Source organism: Quercus suber, unplaced genomic scaffold (genome assembly GCF_002906115.3).
Source record: "Quercus suber isolate HL8 unplaced genomic scaffold, Cork oak 2.0 scaffold_376, whole genome shotgun sequence".
Classification (NCBI taxonomy): Eukaryota; Viridiplantae; Streptophyta; class Magnoliopsida; order Fagales; family Fagaceae; genus Quercus; species Quercus suber.
This window is the reverse complement of record NW_027069828.1, coordinates 48956-74992: the sequence shown is the minus strand read 5'-3', so window position 1 is coordinate 74992 and position 26037 is coordinate 48956. Positions and strand designations below refer to the sequence as shown.

The 26037-nt window shown below is 33.4% G+C and overlaps 2 protein-coding genes and 1 pseudogene across 2 annotated transcripts; 2 read left to right on the top strand and 1 right to left on the bottom strand.

The window, feature by feature from the left end:
• Positions 1–1841: 1841 nt before the first annotated feature.
• Positions 1842–3899, bottom strand: LOC112022410 (cell division topological specificity factor homolog, chloroplastic). Its single transcript, XM_024055002.2, has 2 exons — positions 3699–3899; positions 1842–2558 (listed from the first exon to the last, which is right to left on the bottom strand). The coding sequence occupies exons 1-2, from the start codon at positions 3783–3785 to the stop codon at positions 1953–1955; spliced, it is 693 nt and encodes a 230-aa protein (XP_023910770.1). The 5' UTR covers positions 3786–3899; the 3' UTR covers positions 1842–1952.
• Positions 3900–15533: 11634 nt separating this feature from the next.
• Positions 15534–19931, top strand: LOC112012254 (protein RETARDED ROOT GROWTH, mitochondrial). The gene is made up of 7 exons (XM_024044633.2): positions 15534–15933; positions 16304–16415; positions 17402–17561; positions 17828–17976; positions 18222–18373; positions 19054–19168; positions 19513–19931. Exons 1-7 carry the CDS (start codon positions 15638–15640, stop codon positions 19651–19653), a joined length of 1125 nt encoding a protein of 374 aa, XP_023900401.1. The 5' UTR covers positions 15534–15637; the 3' UTR covers positions 19654–19931.
• Positions 19932–19985: 54 nt separating this feature from the next.
• LOC136062053 (uncharacterized) lies at positions 19986–20824 on the top strand (annotated as a pseudogene).
• Positions 20825–26037: the final 5213 nt, after the last annotated feature.

The window sequence follows — 26037 nt, the reverse complement described above, 5'->3', positions numbered from 1 at the left end:
CTTACCTAACACAACCTTAGGTTTCCCCGTGCTCGTACAAAGAGAACATGTGCTATTTGAGCTAAAAGTCATGGATGATAAAAACCCAAAAATATGACCACAAGAAAAGAGAGGTATATATATAGAACCTAACAATTTGTTAGTAACAAAGTACTCTCAAGGATTTCAATAGACCTTCATAAAGACATAAACACCAGAAACCAACATTTGTTGGACTAGTATTGTAGCTGGAAGCAGGCACATTTAAAATCTAATGTAACTGTGATGAGCAAATACACATTAGAAATCAAAATGTGAAAAAATAAAATCTAACAGGAATGTGCAATGAACAGATATGCACCTGAGAGTCATTAAGCCAAACATCAAATTAGACTACAGACTGTAAAGCATCAAAACTTTCACTCTTTTAAAGTAGCATATATTTACAGAAATTGGTTCACTAGCTATGGATCCAAATACAAACTTATTGATACCAGCCAACAATCATCAGTGTTTTTGTGCTAAGAAATCAGTAGGACCTTTCATCTGGAATAAAGAAATCAAACCTAACATCCACAGAACCTGACGTGTCTCCAGTATCTTTGTACTCAATATTTGTTATTGTTCCAGCCTCATCCAAATCTTGATATTCTGGTTTCACTCTCCGTACTGGCACTGTGACAGAATAAATGGTTCCAAGATCTGAATCGGTAGAGACACTCAGCTGAACTTTATCCCGTGATTCTATCTCCACAAAATCTGATAGAGACTGCACAATGTTCTTGTAATTGACTGTCTTATTCGCAAGGAAGATGCACGTACAAAAAAAAAAGGGGGGGATGGTAGGCTATATCATTCAACCAAAGTGTGCAATTCCCATAAATTATCAAGAAACTGGATGCTCCGTAGCTAGCTCTAGCTCCGGAAAGTGGTGATGGAATGATGAGATGGTTATTTTACACATATGTATCTCAATTATTGGATTTTTATATGGTTGACGTGGTATCATTTGATACTTAAAAAAATTTCCTCTCCAAGGCCCTCCTTGTTTTGTGACCACCTACATGAAATTATACCTTGACTTGCTATGAATTTTTTTTAAGAGAGTTTCAATTTATGACGTCCGCTTCTTATGATAACTTTTTATCATCAAATCAAAACACCAATTAGTTTTTGGTGTAGACATTGAACCCCAAATCTCTTATTCTTGCTATGGATTCATCTTGACTGTATTTAGAAAGTGCCACACTTTATTGGTCCACAGCTTTTCAGCAAATGGGAGATAGACATTGTCAATGTGAAAAACTGTCACCCATTATATAGATTTGTACATTTGTACGCTGATACTGGCCATCATGATAAACCCCAACTGTCCCTAGAAATTAATAAGTTCACAATTGCCATATTTTTATTTATTGGTAAGTTGTACATTCCCAATAGCCACTAGGCCTTGAACACACAAACTTACCTAACACAACCTTAGGTTTCCCCGTGCTCGTACAAAGAGAACATGTGCTATTTGAGCTAAAAGTCATGGATGATAAAAACCCAAAAATATGACCACAAGAAAAGAGAGGTATATATATAGAACCTAACAATTTGTTAGTAACAAAGTACTCTCAAGGATTTCAATAGACCTTCATAAAGACATAAACACCAGAAACCAACATTTGTTGGACTAGTATTGTAGCTGGAAGCAGGCACATTTAAAATCTAATGTAACTGTGATGAGCAAATACACACATTAGAAATCAAAATGTGAAAAAATAAAATCTAACAGGAATGTGCAATGAACAGATATGCACCCGAGAGTCATTAAGCCAAACATCAAATTAGACTACAGACTGTAAAGCATCAAAACTTTCACTCTTTTAAAGTAGCATATATTTACAGAAATTGGTTCACTAGCTATGGATCCAAATACGAACTTATTGATACCAGCCAACAATCATCAGTGTTTTTGTGCTAAGAAATCAGTAGGACCTTTCATCTGGAATAAAGAAATCAAACCTAACATCCACAGAACCTGACGTGTCTCCAGTATCTTTGTACTCAATATTTGTTATTGTTCCAGCCTCATCCAAATCTTGATATTCTGGTTTCACTCTCCGTACTGGCACTGTGACAGAATAAATGGTTCCAAGATCTGAATCGGTAGAGACACTCAGCTGAACTTTATCCCGTGATTCTATCTCCACAAAATCTGATAGAGACTGCACAATGTTCTTGACAATCTTTTGTTTGGCCTCATCACTAACTGCACATCGGTCAGAGAAGAGAATCATCTTCAAGCGCTGCTTGGCAATCCTAGCATTAGAGTTCTTCCTAGATGTTGGTGATGGGAACACTATCTTCCAAGCCAAGTTTAAACGCTCAAGGAAGCTCATGTTAATGGCATCAAGGAGGAAGCTCTCAGCTGCTTGGCTGATGGACTTTGGCGACAGCTTATAATCTCCAGTGACATGCGGAATTTGCTTGGAATGACCACGCATATTGTGGTTATCAAGTACCATGCTGGGCCATTTGGATGTGATATCAGATATGCTGGATCCTCCATTCAGGAAACCAGAGAACTCTACCTATTACACAGCAAAAACATTTTGAAGACTTAAAGCAGGTCAAAGTCTTTGCATAATATCTATAAACCCTCTATATACACATGATATGTAACATGTCCATGTTTAAACACAGAACATCTTGTATCTCTTTCACCCCAACGCCCTTATTAGTCCATAGAACCATGACTGCCAGTAAATTGCAAAATAATGATGCTTCTCAAACAGAAGGATAAACAATGATGCACTTTCCATACATCTACAAAATTAAATCAGTTGTACTACCCAATAGCATTAAATGTACCCCCCCCCCCCAAAAAAAAAAAAAAAAAAAGAAGAAGAAGAAGAAGAAAAAATATTGACTTTAATAAAAACCTAATCAATACTATTATTGTCACTATGACAATCACAATATTCATCAAGTTAAGAATATTCTTTAGTCTACCCTAAATATTACACTGCCATCAGAAAACAATAACAACAATCAATCAAGCTTTAGTCCCAAAATTTTGGGATTGGCTGCGATTCCTCAACAATCAACAATCTAGTCAGGGTCGACCTTAGGAGACGCCCCAACAGCTAATGTGTATTTGTAGTGGATTTATTCATAATAGAGTGTCTAAATTTTAGTCTAAATCTAAACCTATAGCAACCCTCCTCTTTTTTCAGGGTTTGGGACTAGCTGTGAACAAAATATCTTAGCAAATTCTAAATTCACTCTGAATACTCTTTCCAGGTGGGTGTGTTCAACTTGAAATTTGAAGAATAACACATAAAAATATCAAAAAGACCCTGACTTCACTAACAAAAATATACAACATTCCTTTCAGCTACAACCATATGAACCAGAAATTATTTTAAAAAAAAAAAAAAAAAAAACCCATTAATTCAAATCATCAAAGCTCTGTTTGGTACCTAAGAAGTCCCAAGGAAAAGTAGAATAAAATGAGGAATCTCAAAATTAAAACTCCAACCCTCAAACCAGTAACAAGATCCTACATTTTCAGTTCTTTCTTGACCCTTTCACATGAATTAAACAGAGAAACAAAGAAGATATAGAATGAATTGCATGAAACCCAGATAGAATTCAAGAAAAAAAAAGGACAAAAATACATAGAGAAAATTAGCAGTGAGAAACAATAAAAGGGTGCAAAGAGCTGAAACCTTAGAAGGGCGCAAAGAGCTTCGAAGAGGGTGTGCATGGTACGAGCCCAGTGTTGCAGAGACCCTTAGATCCCCACAAATCGCCATTTCTCTCTCTCTCTCTCTCTCCCTCACTCACTCACTTCGGTGGCTGTCTTTTTGGGTCTTCGTTGATTTTCAGGAGCTGGACAACAGTGATGTTTGTGAATTGTGTGTTTGCCACTGTGGGGGAAAACGATGTCGTTTGATACTTGTTCTTGAACGACAATTTTATTTTTATGTTTTCAATTTTATTCTTAATTTATCACCTAATATTGGCAACGATCTTTGAAATTGTAAAACATAATAATGATGTCCATTGAAAATTTGAAACGAGACAAGTGGGAGTGTACAATAATACAAAACAACCTTTTGTTAACACGTTGATTTGAATTTATTTTATCAATTTTTTTTTTTTGTGTTCCCAAAAATAAACCAGATCAAGTTTAGATTAAATTTTTTTTATTTGATATATGAGATTTGAATTATAAACGCCACTCTTAAAAATATTAAGATATGTCAATTGAGTTACAAGACTCTTGACAATATTAAATTATATTTTTAATCCTTAGAGTTTTGGACAATTTTCATTTTGATCAATTAAGTTGAATTTTTTTTTCCCACCAAGTTGACTTTCATTTTCAAAATGGTTATTATATTCATGTCCATAATTAATCTAGTTGTCCATAAAAAGTCTTAGAGATTAATACTAGTGTACATCCATCAAGTAAATCCCTTTCTACACAAATCAAGGCATACATAAATTCATGGCAAATACTGCCTTATTTGAAGCTCTTTAAGTTTTTCATAGTAATCTCTAATCCCTTCAAATTGATTTTAAAAACTTCCTTGGAGTGTTTCATTTGTACTATGCCTAGCTTTGAATGCTTTGTCCATAGAAACTCCTGCTTGGTAGTATGCTCTTATACTTTCTTTTATGTCCACTAGTTTCAATATGTAATCCTTCCTGAAATTTTGCCATATGTTTGGATAGAAGGAGATAGAGGGAGAGAAGAGGAGGGGTGTGGAGGTTCCAATCACCTATTTCCTCTCCTCTTCTCCATTCCCCTTCGTTCCAAATAGACTCTTACGCTATATTTGGAAAAGGGGGAGGGGGTGGAAAAGAAAAGAAATTAAGGGAAAACACATCATTTTCTCCGTTTGAAAAAGTGTGAACACAAATTCCCTTGGGCACACTTTTTGCTGTCCACCAAGTTGAGCAGCATTGAAGGGAAACAAGCACTAAAAGATTTTAAATTTATCTCTCTCAAGTTCAGAAAAGTTTAGAAATAAAAAAACATACATCTTTCTTCACTTTTCTTTTCTCCTTCTCTTCCAATTTCCAAACACACATGAAAGAGGTGTTTTCCTTTCCTTTCTTTCTCTTTTTTTTTTTCTTATTCATTTATTTTCCTTTCTTTTCCCTCGGTTGCAAGTTGTAACCAAACAAAGTGTTAAGGGACACATTAGCAACCCACCTTGCACTTGCCATACAATCATAAAAAAAAGGTGATAAGAGATCCTGAAATATTATTGTTAATAATAATAATAATATATAGAGTATGATTCCTACATACATAGTATTAAAAACATAATTTCATAATTTGAGTAAGTAATATCAGCTTAGTGAATAAAATAATATCTTTTTAAGTTTATATCCAAGTTAACACTAGTTTGTAAATTATAGTTAGGTTGTATATATTTTTAGACATACAACCCCGATGTGGCATGTTTTGGGGGCACAAAGAATGTCCATTTCTCATGACAGCCTGGAGCTGGATATGGTGTGACAGAAATCAAAGGGGTGTTTGAACAATGGAATTGATCACAATATGATGTAGCCAGAGAAGCAACTGTTTTAATGAGTTTAAGACTAATTTTGACATTGCAACTTTTAAGGATTATGACTGTTCTTGCTTCAACTACATCAAAAAATGTTTATTACATCAAGTGTTAATACAACAAAATATGTATATTGTAGTTTTGAACAAAATGTCACATCTACAAGTTAAAATGGTTGCAATAGTAACTTAAATGTGTTAAATTATTGCATCAACAATAATAAGTTGCAATAACTTATAATTTCCAACTGCAATAGAAGCTTTAATATATTAGGAAAAGTTGTTGCAATAACTTAAAATGAAAAAATCGTTACAATAAATTGATACCAATTGTTTTTGCAACTTATTTCAATGAAAATTTCGAATTAATAGCTTATTGCAAAGAAGTTATCATTGCAATAATTTAATTTTAATTCTTTTGCAATCTATTATAATCTTTTAAAATCCTCTGCCAACTCCAAAAAATATTTGCAACTCAATTTGACATCGAATAAGTTAGTCAACAATGTTGAGGCAACATAACCAGGAACTTCTATCCACAAATCATTTGGAAGAGAAGATTTAATGGAAAAATATTTGCAGCTCAATTTGACATTGAATAAGTTAGTCAACGATGTTGAGGCAACATAACCAAGAACTTCTGTCCACAAATCATTTGGAAGAGAAGATTTAATGGAAGAAGAATAAGACTTTCTCTTGTAACTTGTTGTTCATATTACATCAAAAAATGTCTATTACATCAAGTGTTAATACACAAAATATGTATATAGTAGTTTTAGACAAAATATTGCATCTACAAGGTAAAATGATTGCAATAGTAACTTAAAAGTGTTAAATTATTGCATCAACAATAATGAGTTCATCTTAAGCCGTCTATGCATAAAGTGATCCTTAAATAAATTAATTAATAAAAAGAAGAAGAAGAAAGAAACACACGCACACCTAAAGGCACATGCACATGATGAACAAAACATGCAACCCATATGTTTTAAACTCTACAGTACATGTAAAAATTTTAAACTCTACCCATACTGATCAACCAAATGATCTTGGACAAGGTGTAGTCACTCATTGTGCTCACCATCCCTAGCTTTCAGTCCTGCAGAGAGAGAGAGAAAAAATAAAGAGTGATCAGGATAAAATGTTGGGTGTTTAAACAACAACACCTTTACCAAAGTTAAAAATCAACACAGACTTTCAGGGATGGAGCAACTCTTTGATTTAACAAAAAACAAGTTGGGAAAGAAAAAAAAATGACGAAGAAGAGCAAGTAGATAAGTAACACTTGTGTTTAAACACCATAAAAGTGAGCTAGGTAAACTAGGAATAAGTGAATTATTCAGAGCAATTACATCAATCTGTACAAAAGATTTCGTCTATTTTACAAAAAAACCTATTTTTTCTATTTTATACTATCACTTTTACAAAACACTTGCAATAGTTTATCTATTATACACACTTTCTTATTAAAATAATATTTTTCCTCACTTTTTTATTATTATTTCTCACTTACCCCCACCTAATCCTTCTTTTTCCCCTGAATACACCCCATTCTTCTTCACACCATCCTTATCTCTATCTCCGCCTCTCTTTCTTCTCTTCTTCTTCTCTTCTTCTTCTTCTTCTTCTTCTCTTTTTTTTTTTTTTTTTTTTGAGAATCTTTCCTTCCTCTTCTCCGTCAACCATCACAAGCACTACATCAACACCTTTCTTTTTCCTCTGAATACACCCCCTTCTTCTTCACACCATCCTTATCTCTATCTCCGCCTTTCTTTCTTCTCCTTTTTTTTTTTTTGGAGAATCTTTTTCTTTCCTTTTCTCCGTCAACCCATTACAAGCACTCCATCAACACCGATCTCCATCAAAATCGATCTCCATCAACATTGATTTGCATCAACACCGATCTCCGTCAACCCATCACCGATCTCCATCAAAACCAATCTCCATCAACATTGATCTCCATCAACACCGATCTCCATCAACACCGATCCACATCACTGATCCAAATCGCCTCTCCAATCCATGATCCATGATCACCGATCACCGAGCCAACGATTTTGTTCCAGTGGTTGATTTTTTTTGTTGATTTTGTGGTTGATTTTTTACTTTTTAGTTGATTTTTGATTTTGGTTTGTGGGAGTATGTGTATCAAAGGAAGAAAGAACATGAGAGGGAGGGTTAGTTTTGCAAATGGAGAAGAGAGAAAAAAAAAAAAAGGAGTGAACCAGAAATTATTAAAATATTAAATGCACATGCTATAGTAACCGTGCATATAGTGGCACAACTTTGCATAGACTAATGTAATTGCTCTTATAGTGGCAAAACTTAGGTACGGTCTCTTGTGTTCAATACCTTAAGTTATCCTATTAAATTAAATGACTTAGTATTTGGAGGAGATTGAAGAGTGGAAAGAATGAAACTATGAAACTTGTTAGTTGTAGAATCCAGTTCAAAAACCTGATATAAAAAAAAGGTGATCAGAGATCCTGAAATATTATTGCTAATAATAATAATAATAATAATATAGGGTAATGATTCCTACGTACATAGTATTAAAAACACAATTTCATAATTTGAGTAAGTAATGTCAGCTTAGTGAATAAAATAATATCTTTTAAGTTTATATCCAAGTTAACACTAGTTTGTAAATTATAGTTAGGTTGTAGATATTTTTAGACATACAACCCCGATGTGGCATGTTTTGGGGCACAAAGAATGTCCATTTCTCATGATAGCTTAGAGCTGGATATGGTGTGACAGAAATCAAAGGGGTGTTTGAACAATAGAACATGCCACAACGTGATGTAGCCAAAGAAGCAACTATTTTAATGAGTTTAAGACCAATTTTGACAGTGCAACTTTTAAGGATTATGACTGTTCTTGCTTCCACTACATCAAAAAATGTCTATTATATCAAGTGTTAATATAACAAAATATGTATATAGCAGTTTTAGATAAAAATATTGCATTTACAAGTTAAAATGGTTGCAATAGTAATTTAAAAGTGTTAAATTATTGCATCAACAATAATAAGTTGTAATAACTTACAATTTTCAGCTGCAATAGAAGCTTTAATATAAGAAAAAATTGTTGCAATAACTTAAAATGAAAGAATCATTACAATAAAATGATATCAATTGTTTTTGCAATCTATTACAACGAAAATTTCTAATTAATAGCTATTGCATCAAAGTAGGAATGACAACGGGTTGGGTTCGGCCGGGTTTCCTAATGCCCAAACCCGACCCGCAGGTCTGTCTCAAAAACCCGAACTCGCCCCGTTTAATAAACGGGTTTTTTTCCTGCGCCCCAGACCCGCCCCGTCGGGCTCCACGGCCCGCCCAAGATCAGAAATCCAAAAAGAAAACCAAGATCACGTTCATCCCCAAGATCAGAAATCCCAAAAAAGAAAACCCAAGATCACGTTCATCAATCTAGATCAGTCTCATCAGAAACCCAAAAAAAAAAAAACCCCAAGACACCAAGATCATGTTCATTAAACTAGATCAGAACCCAAAATCAAAAACCAGATCATATTCTTCAATCGGAACAGAGTAGCAACTAAAAACCAAAAACAAACACAAAAATTTCAGATTTTTTATTTTTACTTTCAAAATCACAAACACAAACACAAACAAAAATCCTAACACAGAAATCACAAACCCAAACTAGATTCTCAAAAAAAAAAAAAAAAAAAAAAAAAAAAAAAAAAAGGAACCCAAACTCCCTAACGATCCCAAAGGTCCCAAACCATAATGAACCCAAACAAAACAAACCGAGACCGGCGGTGAATGGTGACACTGACACAGCTTGGGACGGCGGTGAAAGCTTGGGATGGCAGCAAGAGTTAGACCAGCAGTGAGAGGTTGGGTAGTTGGCCAAAGATGAGATTGAGAGTGAGTGAGATTGAGATTTGTGAGTGAGTGAGTGAGATTGTGATTTGTGAGTGAGAGAGTGAGAGATTGTGTGAGTGAGAGTGGTACAGAGGAGAGGCGGCTGCAAGTGAGCTGAAATGAAATGAAGAAGGGAGATGTTAGGGTTTATAACAATATATATACACAAGGGTATTTTAGTAGTTATATATAACCGGGTCGGGTCGGGTCCGGGTTCGGGCCGGGTTTTCATAAAAACCCGGACCCGGTTCGGGTTTTTTTTTTAAAAGACCCAAACCCGACCCTATTCCTTATCGGACCGGGTAAAATCCGACCCATTAGGATCGGGCTGGACCGGGTACCCGCGGGTTGGGCAAAAATTGCCATCCTTACATCAAAGTTACCATTGTAATAATTTGATATTAATTTTTTTACAATCTATTGTAATGACAAACACGTAACTGCAATGAGTATATCATTACGATAATTTGGTATCAATTATTTTATAGTCAATCGCAATGACAAAATGAATTAATTATCTATTACAATGAAGATATCATTGTAGTAATTTAATTCGACTTATTTTGTTTAATTATTTACAATCTATTACAACAAGTTTCGTGAAGTAATAACCTATACTTACAAGATATTCGAAATAGTAAATTGTTTATTGCAACAATACATATATCATTGCATTAAAGTTATTATTAAAATATTTGGAATTTATTGCAACAAAATTTTTTGTTGCATAAACCTATTACCTCAAATTATATTGCAACATCTTGTATCAACTATTGCAATGATTCTAATGTTATTGCAATGGTTTTTTTCGTTGTAATAAACATTTTTTCTTGTAGTGTTCCCACATCGCCTAGTTTGCTTGGTGTGTGTGGGTATATCAACAGCTCCGCGACTCTAATTGCTGCTAGTAGTTTTGGAGCTGGCGTGTTGTTGTATGTTTGTGTGTTATTAAAAAAAAAACCTGTGTGTGGGTTTTGTCCCACATCGCCTAGTTTGCTTGGTGCGCGTGGATATATCAACAACTCTGTGAGTCTAACTGCCGCTAGCAATTTTGGAGTTGGTGTGTTGTTGTATGTTTGTGTGTTATAAAAAAAAACTTGTGTGTGGGCTTTGTCCCACATTGCCTAGTTTACTTGGTGTGCGTAGCTATATCAATAGCTCCGTAACTCTAACTGCCGCTAGCAGTTTTGGAGTTGACGTGTTGTTGTATGTTTGTGTTATATATATATATATATATATATAAAAGGATTGTTCTTGCTAAAAACAAAAATTGCTTGATGTGAGTGGGTATATCAACAGCTCCGCGACTCTAACTGCCGCTAGCAATTTATTCATTGTGCAATGAAAAGTTTGTATGTAGAGGAGGCCCAAGGCTCTCTAATGGACCAACTAATAAATGAAGATATAAAAACAATTGAGTTTGAGGCAATATAATATTACTCTATCTGGTTTTTTATTTTTATTTTATAAAAAAAGAAAAAAAGAAAAATCATTGTAAAGAGCAATATTATTAGATATGATAAATTAAACTATAAACTTGCTCACAAGAATTTAGTTAGAAAATTTAACCGGCTGAATTCCAATAATTGTAAACAAATAAATATATTTGATGTTTTCCTTAAATATTCAAATTTGAAGGATTTTTAAAGGATAGGTTATATTATTATTATTATTATTAGGGTTTCTTGTGTTGAAATACCATTTGTTATATAGTGTATGACAATGATGTTGTGCAAATGGTGAAAATTATTAGAGGGCACAATGAAGTTGACATGATGTTCTTGGATGACTTTGGGCAAGAAGATACAAATAATAGAAAGGAGGGAGAGGGGGCAGAAGTGAATAATGAGGTTATTAAGGAATATGATAGTGCTTATGAAGTCCATTTTGGTGGTAGTGAGAGTGATAATAATGATATTTTTCATATGTATATTGGGAACGAGAAAGTAACATGAATAGAAAATACATGTTTCATATGTTTCCTGATTAGGTGATAATTTAAGTCTCCTTTTAAGCATGGTAGTTATATTTCTCTAAAAGATTTTAAATTTATCTCTCTTAAGTTCAAACAAGTTTAGAAATATAAAAACATATATCTTTCTTTTCATTTCACTTCCCTTTACAAACCAAACAAAGGAAAGCATAGTAATTCTTCTTCTTCTTCTTCTTCTTCTTGTTTTTTTTTTTCTCTTGTTATTTTCAAACACATGTGAGAGAGGTGTTTTCCTTTCCTTTCTTTCTCTTTTTTCTTTTCTTATTCATTTATTTTCCTTTCTTTTTCCTTAGTTGCAAGTTGTAACCAAACAAAGTGTTAAGGAACACATTAGCAACCCACCTTGCACTTGCCATACAATCATAAAAAGGCCCTTCGACAGGTGCGTACATTTTTTTTTTTTTTTTTCACATGAGGAGAAACCAATTTCTTTATTTGTTAGTATCACATTCACAATTTTCACACCTATACCTCACTCCTCACAATTCATTCTTCACCATTTATAACAACTAGCCGCGAACCCGCGCGTTGCGCGTGATAATTATTTTTATGTTGGTTTTATTAAATTTTTTTTTCAATTTAAACTAATCTAATAATGAGTAATTATTTCGTAATTATATTTTTATTTATTATAGGAACAATCATAAATGTAATATAGGAACAATCCAAAACCTAAAAAAACGTAAACTAAAAAAAATTAATAAAACTTAACAATGATTAATTGAACCAATATTAGGATAAAATTTTGTTTTTGATAATCTATTAAGGTTATTTTCTTTGTAGAAATTATAATTTCAGCCGCCCAAAACATATTATCAAATAAACAATTATTAGCAAAATCTAAAATTAAATTTCTATACATGCATTGTTATAAAATAATAATAATTAAAATAAAATTGCAAAAGTTAAAATTTGTTACCTATCTGATTATTTTCGTTTGACTAACCTTTGCTTTTCTTTAAATAAATGGCATTATAAAGTACTTCTAATACAACTATTAAGAGTTCTTTGTCCACCACAAATGATTAGAAAATAAACAAAAATTAGTAAAGTTTCATAATTTAACATCTAAATTGAGCACTATAAAAATTCATACTATGTAACATAATAAATACCAAATTATCCAAATCATGCTATGTAATAGAGTAATATTATATTTTTATATGCTATATTTAATTCTTTAGAATGCAATAGGATAACATTTAACAATCAAAGAGAATAAAAAAAAAACAATTTAAAAAACAAAACTAAATCACAATTTAAAAAACAAAACTAAATCGCATTAACCCAAAATAGAGTTTTAAAGAATATAAAAAATTATCAACCTAAAGTAGAGATGCAAGAAAAATAAAAAAATCCACCAAAAAATTTAGAGAGGGAGATGGAGAGAGAGGGAACCTTTTTTTTTTTTTTTTTGTGTGTGAGGGAAAACTATGCATACAATAGAAGAGATAGTGACAAATTTATAGTAAGAGAGTGTGAATAAGAAGAGAGAAAAATAAAGGAAGATAAAGGGAAAGAGGAAGAATGATATTAATGTAGAGGGTAGTGGAGAGATGAAAAGGTAAGAGAGGGAGAAAGATTGAAGAAGTAGTGGGGAGATGAAATGGTAAGGGAGAGAGAAAGGTTGGAGAAGTGTAAATATTAAAAAAATAAATGTTAAAAACAATTATAGGAAAATTGGAAAAAAAAAAACCCCTAAATCTTGAAAGGCTTCAACGTTGTATTTTTTTTTTCTTTTTTTCTTTTTTTCTTCCTTTAAGTTGAAAATGCTCACACAAAACCCTAAAGCTAAACTGAAAAGGCTTTGGGTTGGGCTTGATAGTGGAACTAAATAAATAAGAGGTGGGTTGGATTAATTATACAGATTTATTATAGGGTGATAGTGGAAGTAAATAAATAAGTAGTGGGTTGCATTTATAGGGCTGAAAATTGTAAAAATCATTTAAAAATTGTAAGAAAATTATATTTTAAAAAAGAAAAGAAAAAAAAAATGACGTGGCAGCTGATATGGCGCAACATGAGAGCAGCAGCATTAAACGCTACGCTTCAGCTTTTAGTAATATATAGATATAGATATAGATAAGCCCTTACAACCTCTTTGAACTCAAATTGGTCATTAAAAACCATCCACATTTCAAATACTGGGTTAGGCATTTGGGCATATCAATTTTAGCGCTAAATTCAGGGTATATTGGCTGCTCCTCATCCTTAGAATAAGGAGGTGTGCCTAGGATATCAAAATTGCCCCAGTAATTTAGTACTGAGATGATTTTTTTTTAGTTCAATATTTAGGGTGAGAGGATTTGAACTTTGGGTGTTTCATTTGGAAACATTATAAACTGCTAATCAGTTAAGTTATAAGGCTTTTGGTGAGATGATGTTAAGATTAGGTATATATTTCTCAATTGGTATTGGGTTAGAATTTTATGTCTAGTATCTATCATGTACGCTATCTTCTATTAGACCATAACACTACTCAAAAAATTATCTTCTAACTTAGTCATTTAACCAATATTATCCTCCTCATCACCAACTGCATTCTCACCATGATCAACCTAACCAAGATCATTGTCACTAGTGTACTGGGCAAATAAAAGAACGAGCCACCTAAGCTAAATCAGTGGGTGCTCACGAGTCACCAGCATATTCCAAGTATATGTGTATTAATCTCCCAAGTGCAATTAACAACCATTCAAATGATTCCCAAACATCACGTTTGTACGAAAGAGATATAAACCATCATGTACTTGCTTCACAAGAATTAAAAAAAAAAAAAAATGATATGCAAATATATGTTGTTTTCGCTTGAGGTTTAGTGATTTTTGGGGGGCTTTGTTTTGAAAAAAAAAAAAAAAAACAATGTTGTTTTTTTCAGTTGATGATGCGTTCCCTCTAAAACAAAACCACCTCAAGAAGTCTTATTATTAAAAGAATGAGTTATTTCCAAATGCAACACAACATTAGAGGTACTAGTCTATATTTTGACATTTTAAGAGGTAAAATCCAAATTACCCAAATTTTAGGAGTGTAAGCTACAATTTTGTCAAATATTTTATATATGCTGAATGTATGATAATTAAGTGATAATGATAAAAAGTTAATTCATAAATATGTAGAAAATAAATTGGCAAAATTTAATTAGGATATGTTTAGTAGATCTCCTAAAAAATGTGTTTAGACTTTAGAGAAGATAAAATCTAATAAGAAATTGTTTAGTGCTAGGTTGCTTTATCTAAAAATACAATGAGTTATAATTATTTTAATTAACATAGTTTAGAGTCTGTTTGGATACAATTTATTTTGCTGAAAACTGAAAACACTATAGTAAAATAATTTTTAAATGAATAGTATTGAGAGACTCATTTTTAATGAAAGTTTTGTTGAAAAAAGAGATTTGTGGATTCTGTGAATAGTGCACGGGATCCACTGAACAGTGTATAATCACGTGAAAACTGATTTCTTAAAAAGAAAAAAGAAAAACAAAAGGCCAAAACGCCAAACATTGGGGACTAGAAATGCAATCCAAACGGGTACTTAATCTCTATTTTTTATACCATGTTTCCATTTAGTTTATAATTTTTCAATTACGTTAATTTGGTTCTTAACCTTTTAATGTCGTGTCAATTTAATTACCACCGCTATTTTTTGGATGAAAGTTGCTATCTTGACAAAAAACCAAAATAAAAAAAATTAGTTTATTGTCACATCAATAATTTTTTATTTTGGTTTTTAGATAAAAATATAGATAAAACTATAGATATAGATATAAATGACAAATATTTCTCAAAAACAAAAAAGATATAAATGACAAATTAATACTGCATTTTTTTTTGAGAATGTTAATGACAAATTAATAAGTTAATCAAGTAGCAGCAAGTAAAATTGTTTGACAAGAAAATATATTGAATTTTAACCCAATCTAATTTGGTGATAAATCATAAATTTGAGCTCCAACAAATGAATAAAAAAAAAAAATAAAAAAAAAAAAAAAAAAAAAAAAAAAAAAAAAGAAAAGAAAAAAAAAAGGGAGGAAAAGTAAAAATGTTAGGCATGAAGCAAGCGATACAAACGGCCAGTGAGGTTTCCCATGAACCTGGTAAAACATCATCGTATACATTATAGAGAGAACACAGTGTCACTTTAGTCCTTAAATCCAAACTCCCAAAAAAGTTCTCTTTCTTTTTCCAGTGAATGGGGAGATGGAGAGCTTTTTCCCTTCTCCTCAATCACATATCCACTGCATCCACAAAGTGTCTCACACCTAATAAAACTTCTCTTCCTCTCATACTCACACCTCTCCATCTCTCTCTTCCTTCAACTCAAACTCTTCGCGTTTTCCTCACTTCAACAAGACCCTTCTCCGCAATCCCATCTCGGGTCCTGGTCGATACCACAGACTACGATTATGGGTACACTAACGAGTTTGTGGCTAAGGAAGACGAGGAAACTGGAAAGATTCCCATTAAAGCTTACTTTCTTTGTACTAGGTTCGCTCAAGTTTCAACCTTTTCCTTGATTTCTCAATTGGGTTTGGCTCCTTTTGTGATTTGCCTATGTGGGTCTGACTCCATCTTGTGTTTTTCTATGCATTCAAGATTGAATACCATGTGTTTGTGTTTATGTGTGTGTGAGTGTGAGTGTGTGTGTGTGTTTGATGTTGGGTTTTATGAAATCATAGTATCTGGGGTTTTATGTTTTGTTTTGTTTTTGCTTATATGTGTGAATTTTATGTATGTAAAGGTTAAAATAATTGATTTCTATAGGGGTTGGCTCTATAATATATTCATTTATGAACTTTTTACTTTTTTGAAGGGTGTGTTTTTGTTCTTTTTGATTTGAGATTCATGGTTTTCGCAGTATCAATCTGAAGAGTATGCAAGCTGAGAATTTAAGCAACGTAGTCCCTCCTTCCTCCCGCTCATCAAATTATATTGCCCTCAGATATTGTGATTTCCCTTCAGAAAATGCTGTAAGATGATCAAGAAACAATTGGATGCTTTTACTTGGTTTCAAGTTCTTACTATGTTTATAGAAACTAGAATCCGTGATGCAAAATGTTATGCTGGTTATTCGGGCAATGCATCCACTTTTCCTTCTTATAGGCAATCATATGAGGCAGGATTACTCAATTATACCAATTTTTGTTTAAGATTTTTCAAAGTTCGTACCTAGTGCACAAAGCTCCCACTTTTTGGGGAGAGGTCATGGCAAACAGCCTAGAGAGGCTGATTCCCGGACTCGAACCTGTGACCTGTCGCTTTTGGTGGAATGCACTTACTGTTGCACTGAGGCTCTATCTATAATAAAATGGAACCTCAACGTCACCTTTAAATTATCTGCCTCAAATAGAACTTCTTGCTATGCTGCCTAATCTCCTTTTGCATCAAGAAATTTCAAACATTTTACCTTAAATAATGAGTACAAAGCTGATGTTGCTTGATGTCATAGGACTAGTTTTAATTACTATAGCAGTATTTGGTTGTCTAATTTCATTGAATGGGTGATCAAATGGTCAGATATTAAAGTTCATAACTATTCATTGGGCAAAGCTGTCTTCTCAGTTGTTATGAAATATATAACGTTGAGTGTTTGATATTAAACTTTCATCAGTTGAATTAAATATCCCTGTCAGTTTGGCCTAGATGCCTATGTTTGTTAAGGGGTTTGGTGGATTGCTACATCTTAGGCTCATAATTTTCCAAATTACAAAAAAGCTGCCCATGCAGCACCCACCCCTGGGGGTCCTGAAATGTATATCTAGTGTTTCTAATTGGCCAGTAAATGCAGCAGAAGTAAGGTATGTGGTTGTGCCCATCAAACACATTTTAACTTGACTTGTACGTATGGTACCTAGTCTTTAATAAGAAAATCTTCCCAAACTCTAATTAAAGTTCATAATATGATTGGGATGTTTGGTTTATCATTTGTTTTGATAACATGAGACTTTTCATGTAGGGCCTTGGAGTCAACGGAAGCCTGAACAGCTGTCGTTATATGGTTGTTTTCCAGTATGGATCTGCTGTTTTATTTAATATTGAGGATCATGAAGTTGAAACTTACCTGGACCTAGTTAGAAGACATTCTTCTGGATTGCTTCCAGAGATGAGGAAAGATGGTAAGTTTGTTTAAGAATGGGATTAAGTGTTTAACTACATGAAACTCTTTAGTACAAGGATGCTCTAATTGTTTTCATTTATTATTCTCAAGACCTACTGCTCTGTAGTTATATGATCATGTCAGTTGCTTTCCTGTAGTTTGTAGTGTCCATTATCTTCATCATCATGTTAGTTCCTAAATATTCTCCCCAAAGCTTTTATTTATTCATTTCTAGCTACTATGTGAGTAATTTACTATTTGGCTCTCTATGTGTCTTTATATTAGATTATGCTGTAAAAGAGAAGCCACTGTTAGATGAGGACATGAAGGGAGGGCCAGACTACATTGTTCTTAAAACTTTGGATACTGATGGTGTCCGTATTATTGGAAGCGTGCTTGGCCAAAGCATTGCTTTGGATTATTTTGTTTCACAGGTAATTTCTTATATATTCTGTGACGTCTTTAGTGGAGCATTGGGTTGCTTGCTTTCTTTCTTTTAAACCGCTTTTGGTGCATTACAGATTCTCTAGGTTGGAACCATTCTATATAAGCATTCAAGATGTAGATTAATTGTCCATATGCCACACAATTTGTATTGCTTGGAACAGCTTATCAATTTGCGAGGAAGTTTGATTGAAACTAAATTTCAAATTTCAATGACCTTAATATCTGTCTTCAGGTTGATGGCATGGTTCAAGAATTTGCAGAAATAAATCGTGGAATGGAGAAAACTGGAACTTTTACCATGGATAAGAAGAAGCTCCTTCAACTTGTTGGGAAGGCTAATTCCAATCTAGCTGATGTAATTCTCAAAGTTGGTCTTTTTGATAGGTAATGTAATTGTGATGCTATTTGTTGTTTCTTGTGATTCTTCAGTATGTGGCTGGTTATCTCTATTCTCTGTGCACATAATGAGTGCCTACGGGATATCACTTTTTACTATTCTAGGCTGTGACTGCATAGACCCAACAGCTATAATTGGCTTTGTCCGTTCAGTTGGTTGAAGTTGTACCAAGTGAGCAGAAATTACAGGTCAATAAACTCAATACTTGGATAAAGTTGAAGTATGAAATATCAATATCACAAGCGCTTATTGGTTGAATTTATACAAGAACTCGAGTTCTTTACTTGAGTTCTGCCCACTCTAGCTTTTTCTTATCTCATTAAACAAACTTGCCATTAGGTTTGAGTTGGGCTCATAAAGCTTGAACAAAAAGCTGTTTCTGCTGATGATGATTCTTGACTTTGAAGTCATTAGAACTTCTTCTTTGGCTTCCAAAGCAACACCCTAACTAAATTGAGAATTTTGTAAATGTACTATAATTTCACTTTACAAAGATTGGATAACCTCAAAATCTGTTTCTTAACATAGCTTTCTTCTGAATACGTTCAAGTATATGTATATTCACATTTTTCCTATATCTTTTCTACAGCATTTTGAGTACATGATTTTGGCTCATAAGTTTGAATCTTGCAGCTCCTCATATTTGTTTTATTCTCGCATTATTCAGATCTGATATTGCCTGGAGGGATGCAAAATATGCCCAAATATATGAATATCTTCGGGAGGAGTATGAGGTGACTCAACGCTTTGGGAATTTGGATTTTAAATTAAAATTTGTAGAGGTATGTCTGCCCTTATATCCCTCGCTGATGCAAGTGTATAACTCGGTCCCTTTGAATTCTATGGTTAATTACTTCATTAAAAAAAGAGAGAGTACACAATCAAGAGGTAAAAAGAAATTGAAATAGGATGAAATCTGTGGTGATTGTAAGAACATCCGATCCCACAACTTGTTGGGGCATTGTGTGATCCTAGAAGAGCTGTTTCTTTATAGTTAGCACCATACTTATGTCACCTGTATGATGCAACTTAACTGATAATTGATGGAACAAATCATGCTTTAATTTGGAACTCTCCTTTTGCAGTATAACATTCTTTTTCTTTTTTCTTTTTTGTGGTAAAACAGCATAACATTCATTTCCTTCAAGAAGTCCTCCAAAACAGGAAGTCAGATCTCTTGGAATGGTGCATCATCGGCCTATTGACGATTGAGAATTGCATATCAATATACGAGATTGTTCGTGATTCAAATACAGTTCCTCTTTAATTTTGCAAGCAGATTAGGAAACTTGTAACAGTTAATTCAAGTAATAGCAAAATTCAATCAATTGATTGAGCAATTCCATTCATTATTTGTCTATGCAATAAGTATTCATACATTACCATTGGAAATTGTCTATTCCCCATTCTATTATACTGATTTTATAAATATAGAGAAATAGAAACTAAAATTGTAAAATTATTGGAACAGCAACAAAGGGAACTGATGATTGATAATGTGTTGTATTCAGATTTCTATATTGAGGAGCAGTTCATTTTCGATCTTGGACAGGTGCTTTGGAGGGCCTAATTGCTAATTATATATAATTGTTATCACTTATGCCTATAATTTTACCCAGAATGTTGGGAGGGGGGGATTGTAGGGCTATATGTCATAAGGACTGTTCATTTAATTTTATTTCAAACATAAGCTTGAGTTTATTACCAAACAAGCTAGCAATCGCTTCATCTGGGACCATCCAGCACTTAATACAGTTTCTCAATGGAGGTGTTAACAACATGAATAGCGTTAGCATGAAAGCCAAGCTCGACACCATAGCCAGAGTCCACAATCTCTCAACTTGTGACCAGATTATTCCATCAATTGCCTCTTCTGGTTTATTATCTTCCATCCTTCAATTAATCCACAACTTGGAAAAGTCATCGGAATTGGTTGAAAAGGTAATGGGGCTACTTGAGAATATAGTTTCCTCATCAAAGAAATGCACTTTGTGAAATTGCTGGCACACATGGTGTCATTTGTGCAATGGTCAAAACTATGGAGAATGGTTCTCCACAATGCAAAGAGCACGCAGTGGGAATCCTCTTGCTTTTATGCCAAAGCAATAAAGAAAGATATAGAGGTTTGATTTTAAGGGAAGGAGTGATGCCAGGGCTACTTCAGATGAGTGTACATGGGACATGGAGGGCTAAAGATATGGCTAGAGAATTTTTGTTGCTTCTGAGGGATTGCTCAAGTTATAGTTTAAGAAATGAACAACCAAAGGTTCAGCTTATAGAGGCAATCATGCAAGAAATTGATACAGGAGAGAACATGGATATGACAACACTAATAAAGATGATGGAAAAGTGGAACAATGGAAAATATAAGAAGAATAGAAAAGTTGGAGTTTGAAAAAGATTTTTGTTAAGATTTTTATTATCCTTCTTGTGTATTTAGTAAGATGGATAGAAAAGTATAATGATAAAAATGAATATACATTTATTTTGTTTGGTTGAAAGAAAGATTTTTGCTACGGTTTTTGTTATCTTTCTTGTATGTTTAGTAAGATGAATTAAAAAGTAGAATGATAAAAATAAATATACATTTATTTTGTTTGGTAGAAAGAAAAAAATTAAAGGAAAGAAACAAAATTTTTTATCGATTATTATTATAATAATTATTTAATATAATTATAATTATAATTTTTTATGTTTTATTTATTTATTATTTTTTATGTTTTTAAAAGGTCTTTTTTTTTTTTCCCTAAAGTGAGTGGTACTTGGGCAGCTGTAACTAATTTAATGAAGTTGCTTGGAAATTTCTTTCATTCTACTTGAACTTGGGGTTTTTTTTTTTTCCTAATTCCGAAAGTAGGATTGCTTGGTATTTCTATTTCATATCTCAATTCCCTCACTCTCCCATGGAATCTATAAATGTTCTCTTCCTACTATCCACGTTTCTACTTGCTGTTGATGTAAGAGCCCAACCAAACAATTCCATTAATGTGATGATCCCCTTAGGCTCTTCGCTCTCCCCTAGTGCTAACCGTTCATGGCTCTCACCTTCTGGCCTTTTTGCCTTTGGTTTCTACCCACAAGGCAACGGCTTCGCTATTGGAATATGGCTGGTTGATCAACCACAAAACACAACTGTCTGGACTGCATATCGAAATAACTCACCAGTCACCTCAAAAGCTACATTGGACTTAACAAGGGATGGAAAGCTGCTCTTTCGCCCGGAGGAAGGTGAACAAAATCCTGTAGCTGATGTGTCACTCCTTGCAGCTTCAGCTTCTATGCTTGATTCTGGTAATTTTGTGCTCTATGATAACTCTTCTAATGTTATTTGGGAGAGTTTTGAATACCCAACTGACACCATCTTAGGAGGTCAGAATGTGTCTAATGGCAAGGATTTGGTGTCAAGCGTGTCGAAATCAGACCACTCAAGTGGTCGTTTTTATCTCAGGATGCAGAGCGATGGAAACCTTGTTTCCTACCCTGTAAACTATACAGATAATTCAGAAAATGCTTATTGGTCCTCGGCAACTATAATATCAGATGATGTTGCCGCTGGCACTGGGGACCCTTATGAAAGGGGAGCTGTTGGGTACCCTTATAAACGGCGAGCTGGCTGCGGTAGTTTGTTTACTAGATATTGTCATGGTGGGCAGTGGCGACTCCAGGATTTTTTTTCAGGGTGTTTCTTAATGAAGCATAATTTTTTTCTAGTAGCAGTTTCAGGAATTTTTCCTAAATGTATTGTTTTTTAGTTGTTTCATTAATTTGTTTGTCTTTTATAAACTATAACTTGTTATATTGTTGTTTCATTAATTATAAAATTATTATTATTTTTTTTGATAGAAAAATTATTAATTGTTGTTTAGCCTAATATAATTTAATTTGTTTGTCTAATATAATGTATTGGTTAATTAAATTATTAATTATTTTTTATTAGTTACTTTCCCCAGTTAATTATTGGTTAATTAATATTCCAAACAAAAAAAAATTAATTAGTTCAACTAATTACTATGGTTGTTTGATACTTGGAATATCACACTATTACTTAACAAAAAAAAAAAAAAAGTCAATAAATTGCACAGCACAAAAATATATAGGCAGTATAGCTCAAGTCCAAGTCTAAAAAAGAGTGATTTATTACATATTTTATAATCATTAGTTGAACTAATCAACTAACACATAACACACAGCCATATTTCTTAATTATTAGTTGCACACTTGCACAAGCACTATCACACAGCACATTTGCACTACTCGGCCCCATGCCCCATCCACCCCCTAATTCAATAGACAAGCCCCAATGCCCCATGACCCCAATCACAAGACTAAACAGTGGCGGAGTCAGGAATTTATTCCAGGAGGGGCAAGGTAAACATAATAAAATTCTTAAGTATTAACAAAAATAATGATTGAAAACATTCTTTATTTGACAAATTAACTATAAATTAATAAAGATGTGTCATCTTTCATGGCATTAAAATCATTTATAATGGATTTTGAACTCAATTCTTTAGAAATCACTTACTCAAAAACTCATTGTCCGTCTTGTTATGAAGCTTACAAGTCTAAAAACAATAATTTAATTTAATTATTCAAGCCAATACTATTAATTAAACAAATAATTTAAAATTTTACTTTTATCAAATTAAATAATAAATTTAATTGAAGTGTTAACTAGGCTGCCGTGCGAAACAATCTGTGGTTGCTTTAGGTTTTTTATTATTTAATTTTTGGTTTGAATTAGATTGTTGCTTAGCTGGAAACCATTAAGTGTTGTTGTGTTGTGCAATGAAGTGTCATCGGTGGTGGTGTCTTGCCTTTTCAAACTTAAAGTACAAACATTTATTGAATTGTAGACTTGTAGTGTGTGAAGTCCAAAAAAGTGAAAAACTACTTTACTTTAGACATGCAGACAACGGAACATAGATAGAGAGTGAGAAACTCATACCAGACCAAAGATTGCAACGGAGGCGGAGCTGTAGAGGTGGTGTAAATGTCGAATGGGGCTAATTTGTTGGTGGCTGTCATGGCCACTTGCTCGGTTGCAGCTGGCGGCGTAAAAGCAATTTTTTTTTTTTTAATACAAATGGCAGTGAGCCTCCTGAAGTGTGGATCTTTGAGGTTAGGAAGTTTGGGTTGTGTTTTTGTGTATTTATTCGGATTTTGGAGTCCTAATTTACAAGGGACTTGAGTTTTTTTTTTTTTTTTTTTTTTTTAAATTGTTTATGGGCTAATATGTATAATGCTATACACACGTGCATATGTGGAAAAGATCACATCCTCAACCTTCATTTTTTATTATTGTTTCTATCTTTCTCAATTCTCATATTAGAGATTTTGGCATTTAATTTGAGGAAGATCCATTATGAAATGGGTCTACTATTGGGGCTTCAAATATCTTAATGGGTCATGGGTATTTTAGATGTAAAAATAAATTTAATTTCTTAATAAAAAATGATGTTATGTTACTTTAAAAATGACATGTCAATTTTCTCCGTTAGTCATATAGGAATTGAAACTCAATGCTGTTCATTTTTTAAGTTTCAAATACCAATAATACTCACTTGAAATTTGAGGAAATAAAAACATTGATTCAGCAATAATGTATTTTGGCCTTCTTTAAATGATTTTTTTTTTTTTGGTGATATCCTCCCTAATCCTTTATATTCCATGTATTTCTATTCAACTGCCTCGGGTTCTTGACTATATATGATGTACCCTTTCATGGGAAATTATTGGGTACTCTCGAAATACCATAAATGTGTGTTCCCTCGTTTCGCATAACTGTGAGTCTCACTAATTAAATTTATAGTGAGACCCACAATTCATGTGAAAAGAGAGAGTACGCATTTATGGTACTCTCAGAATATTCAATAATTTTCACCATTTCATCTATTTGTTGTGCAAGTGAAAAGGGAAAAACAAAAATAAATAATAAATAAAATAAAATAAACCCAGCCTTTATATATTCGACCACAACATAAAAAGACCTCACTGTACAATATAGGCGGCAAAAATTCAAAGGATTTCTGATGTTACTCCTCACAGCAATCGGAAATTCCAATCAGATTTGAAACCTTAATCCTACATAGTTTTGGATTTCTTGTCCCAAAAGGCTCAAACTGATATATAATATAAGTGCCATTACCTTACATATATCACTTCCTTTCATTCCAATAAACACAAACCCTCTTCTATAAACCTTTCTTTCTGCCATTACCTTTCATTGCTCTTCATTCCAAGAATCAAAACCCCTCTGTAACCCTTTCTTTCTTTATTTCTCAACATAATGAAGGGTCTTCTAACTCTAAGCCTAAGGCCCTGCACTTCAATCACTGAAGCCGTGAAGCCTAGGAGTGTGCTACAAACCAAGAAAACCCAAGAAGGAAAAGATGGCCAAAACAGAGAACTTGCATTGGAAATATTTGAGGCCAAGAAAGAAAATTTCGCAACTGATGAGGTTATTATTTCCTCTGCTTCTGAAAGTACAGGGAAAGAACCTATCTTCTACAATTTTATACCCATTCCTGAGAGTGATCAACTCCAAGTCAGTCAAGGAAACGTGTTTGTAACCAAAACCCATCATGAACATGCAGAGGTTTCAACCGAATTGAAGTTGGATTATGGTTCTTGCATAACTAATAAGAGGAAAGCAAGTGAAAACTTGGCCAATTTCTCTCTGTCATCTACAGCTTGTGGAATCAAAAGAATGCGACTTAATAGCCATAAAGTTGAAAAAGGAAAAGGGCCTAATGGTGTGTCATTGGAGTTGAAGCTTGGCCATGACCCTTGGGTTATCAAGAAGAGGATTCGGTTAAGTGATATTGGCCATTTGGCTAGGCTCTTGTTAGCAGCAGATTTGGTGAAGGGGCATATTTTGCCACAATGGGATGCGAGGCGCATTGAAGGCATCAAGAATGGGGTACGAGTTGCTGTTTGGGATTGTGATACCAAGTCTGAACATCAATTGACCTTCAAACAGTGGCCAAGTAATGGGTGTTATGTCCTCAATGAAAAATGGACTACGGATTTTGTGTGGAGGAGGGGTCTGAAGAAAGGCGATGAGATTGGACTTTATTGGGATCAAAGCAATTCAAGATTCAGTTTTAGCATTCTCAAGCGGGCTTCGAGCAATTAATCCTCTCTCTACTAGTTTTCTTTTTGCAATTCATCCATGTTATAATAGAATTCTTTTGCTAAGTGTAATATCTCAGGTGTGGAAGCTTGAAACATTGAAGCTTTTAAGATAGTTTTGTCTTTTTTTTTTCCCCTAGATATTAGCTTGTACATTTTGGGGTATTACAGTTTAGGACAAATAGAGAATGATGCTCCTTTGCTCTCATCCTGTTGCCTGTTTGTCAGCTTTTGAAGCTGTGGTTGTGTCTGCTTAATTCTGAACAATAGAATTAGCCTCGTGTGAAGCTTTTGTTTAGCTTTGATTGAGTAAATTCCTATTTTTGTTTAAACATACCGTAGATGGTTTGGAATTAAAATTTAAGAAAAAAAGGATGGTTGGGGTCATTAATTAGTTTTCACATCATGTTATTCCTTACAAATGTAGTCAATCTAAACATTTTTCTATCACAGTAAGAGTTGTCGTCCATTGTATCACTTGCTTTTTCTGCTTTTCTCATTTACCTCTCTCCTTATT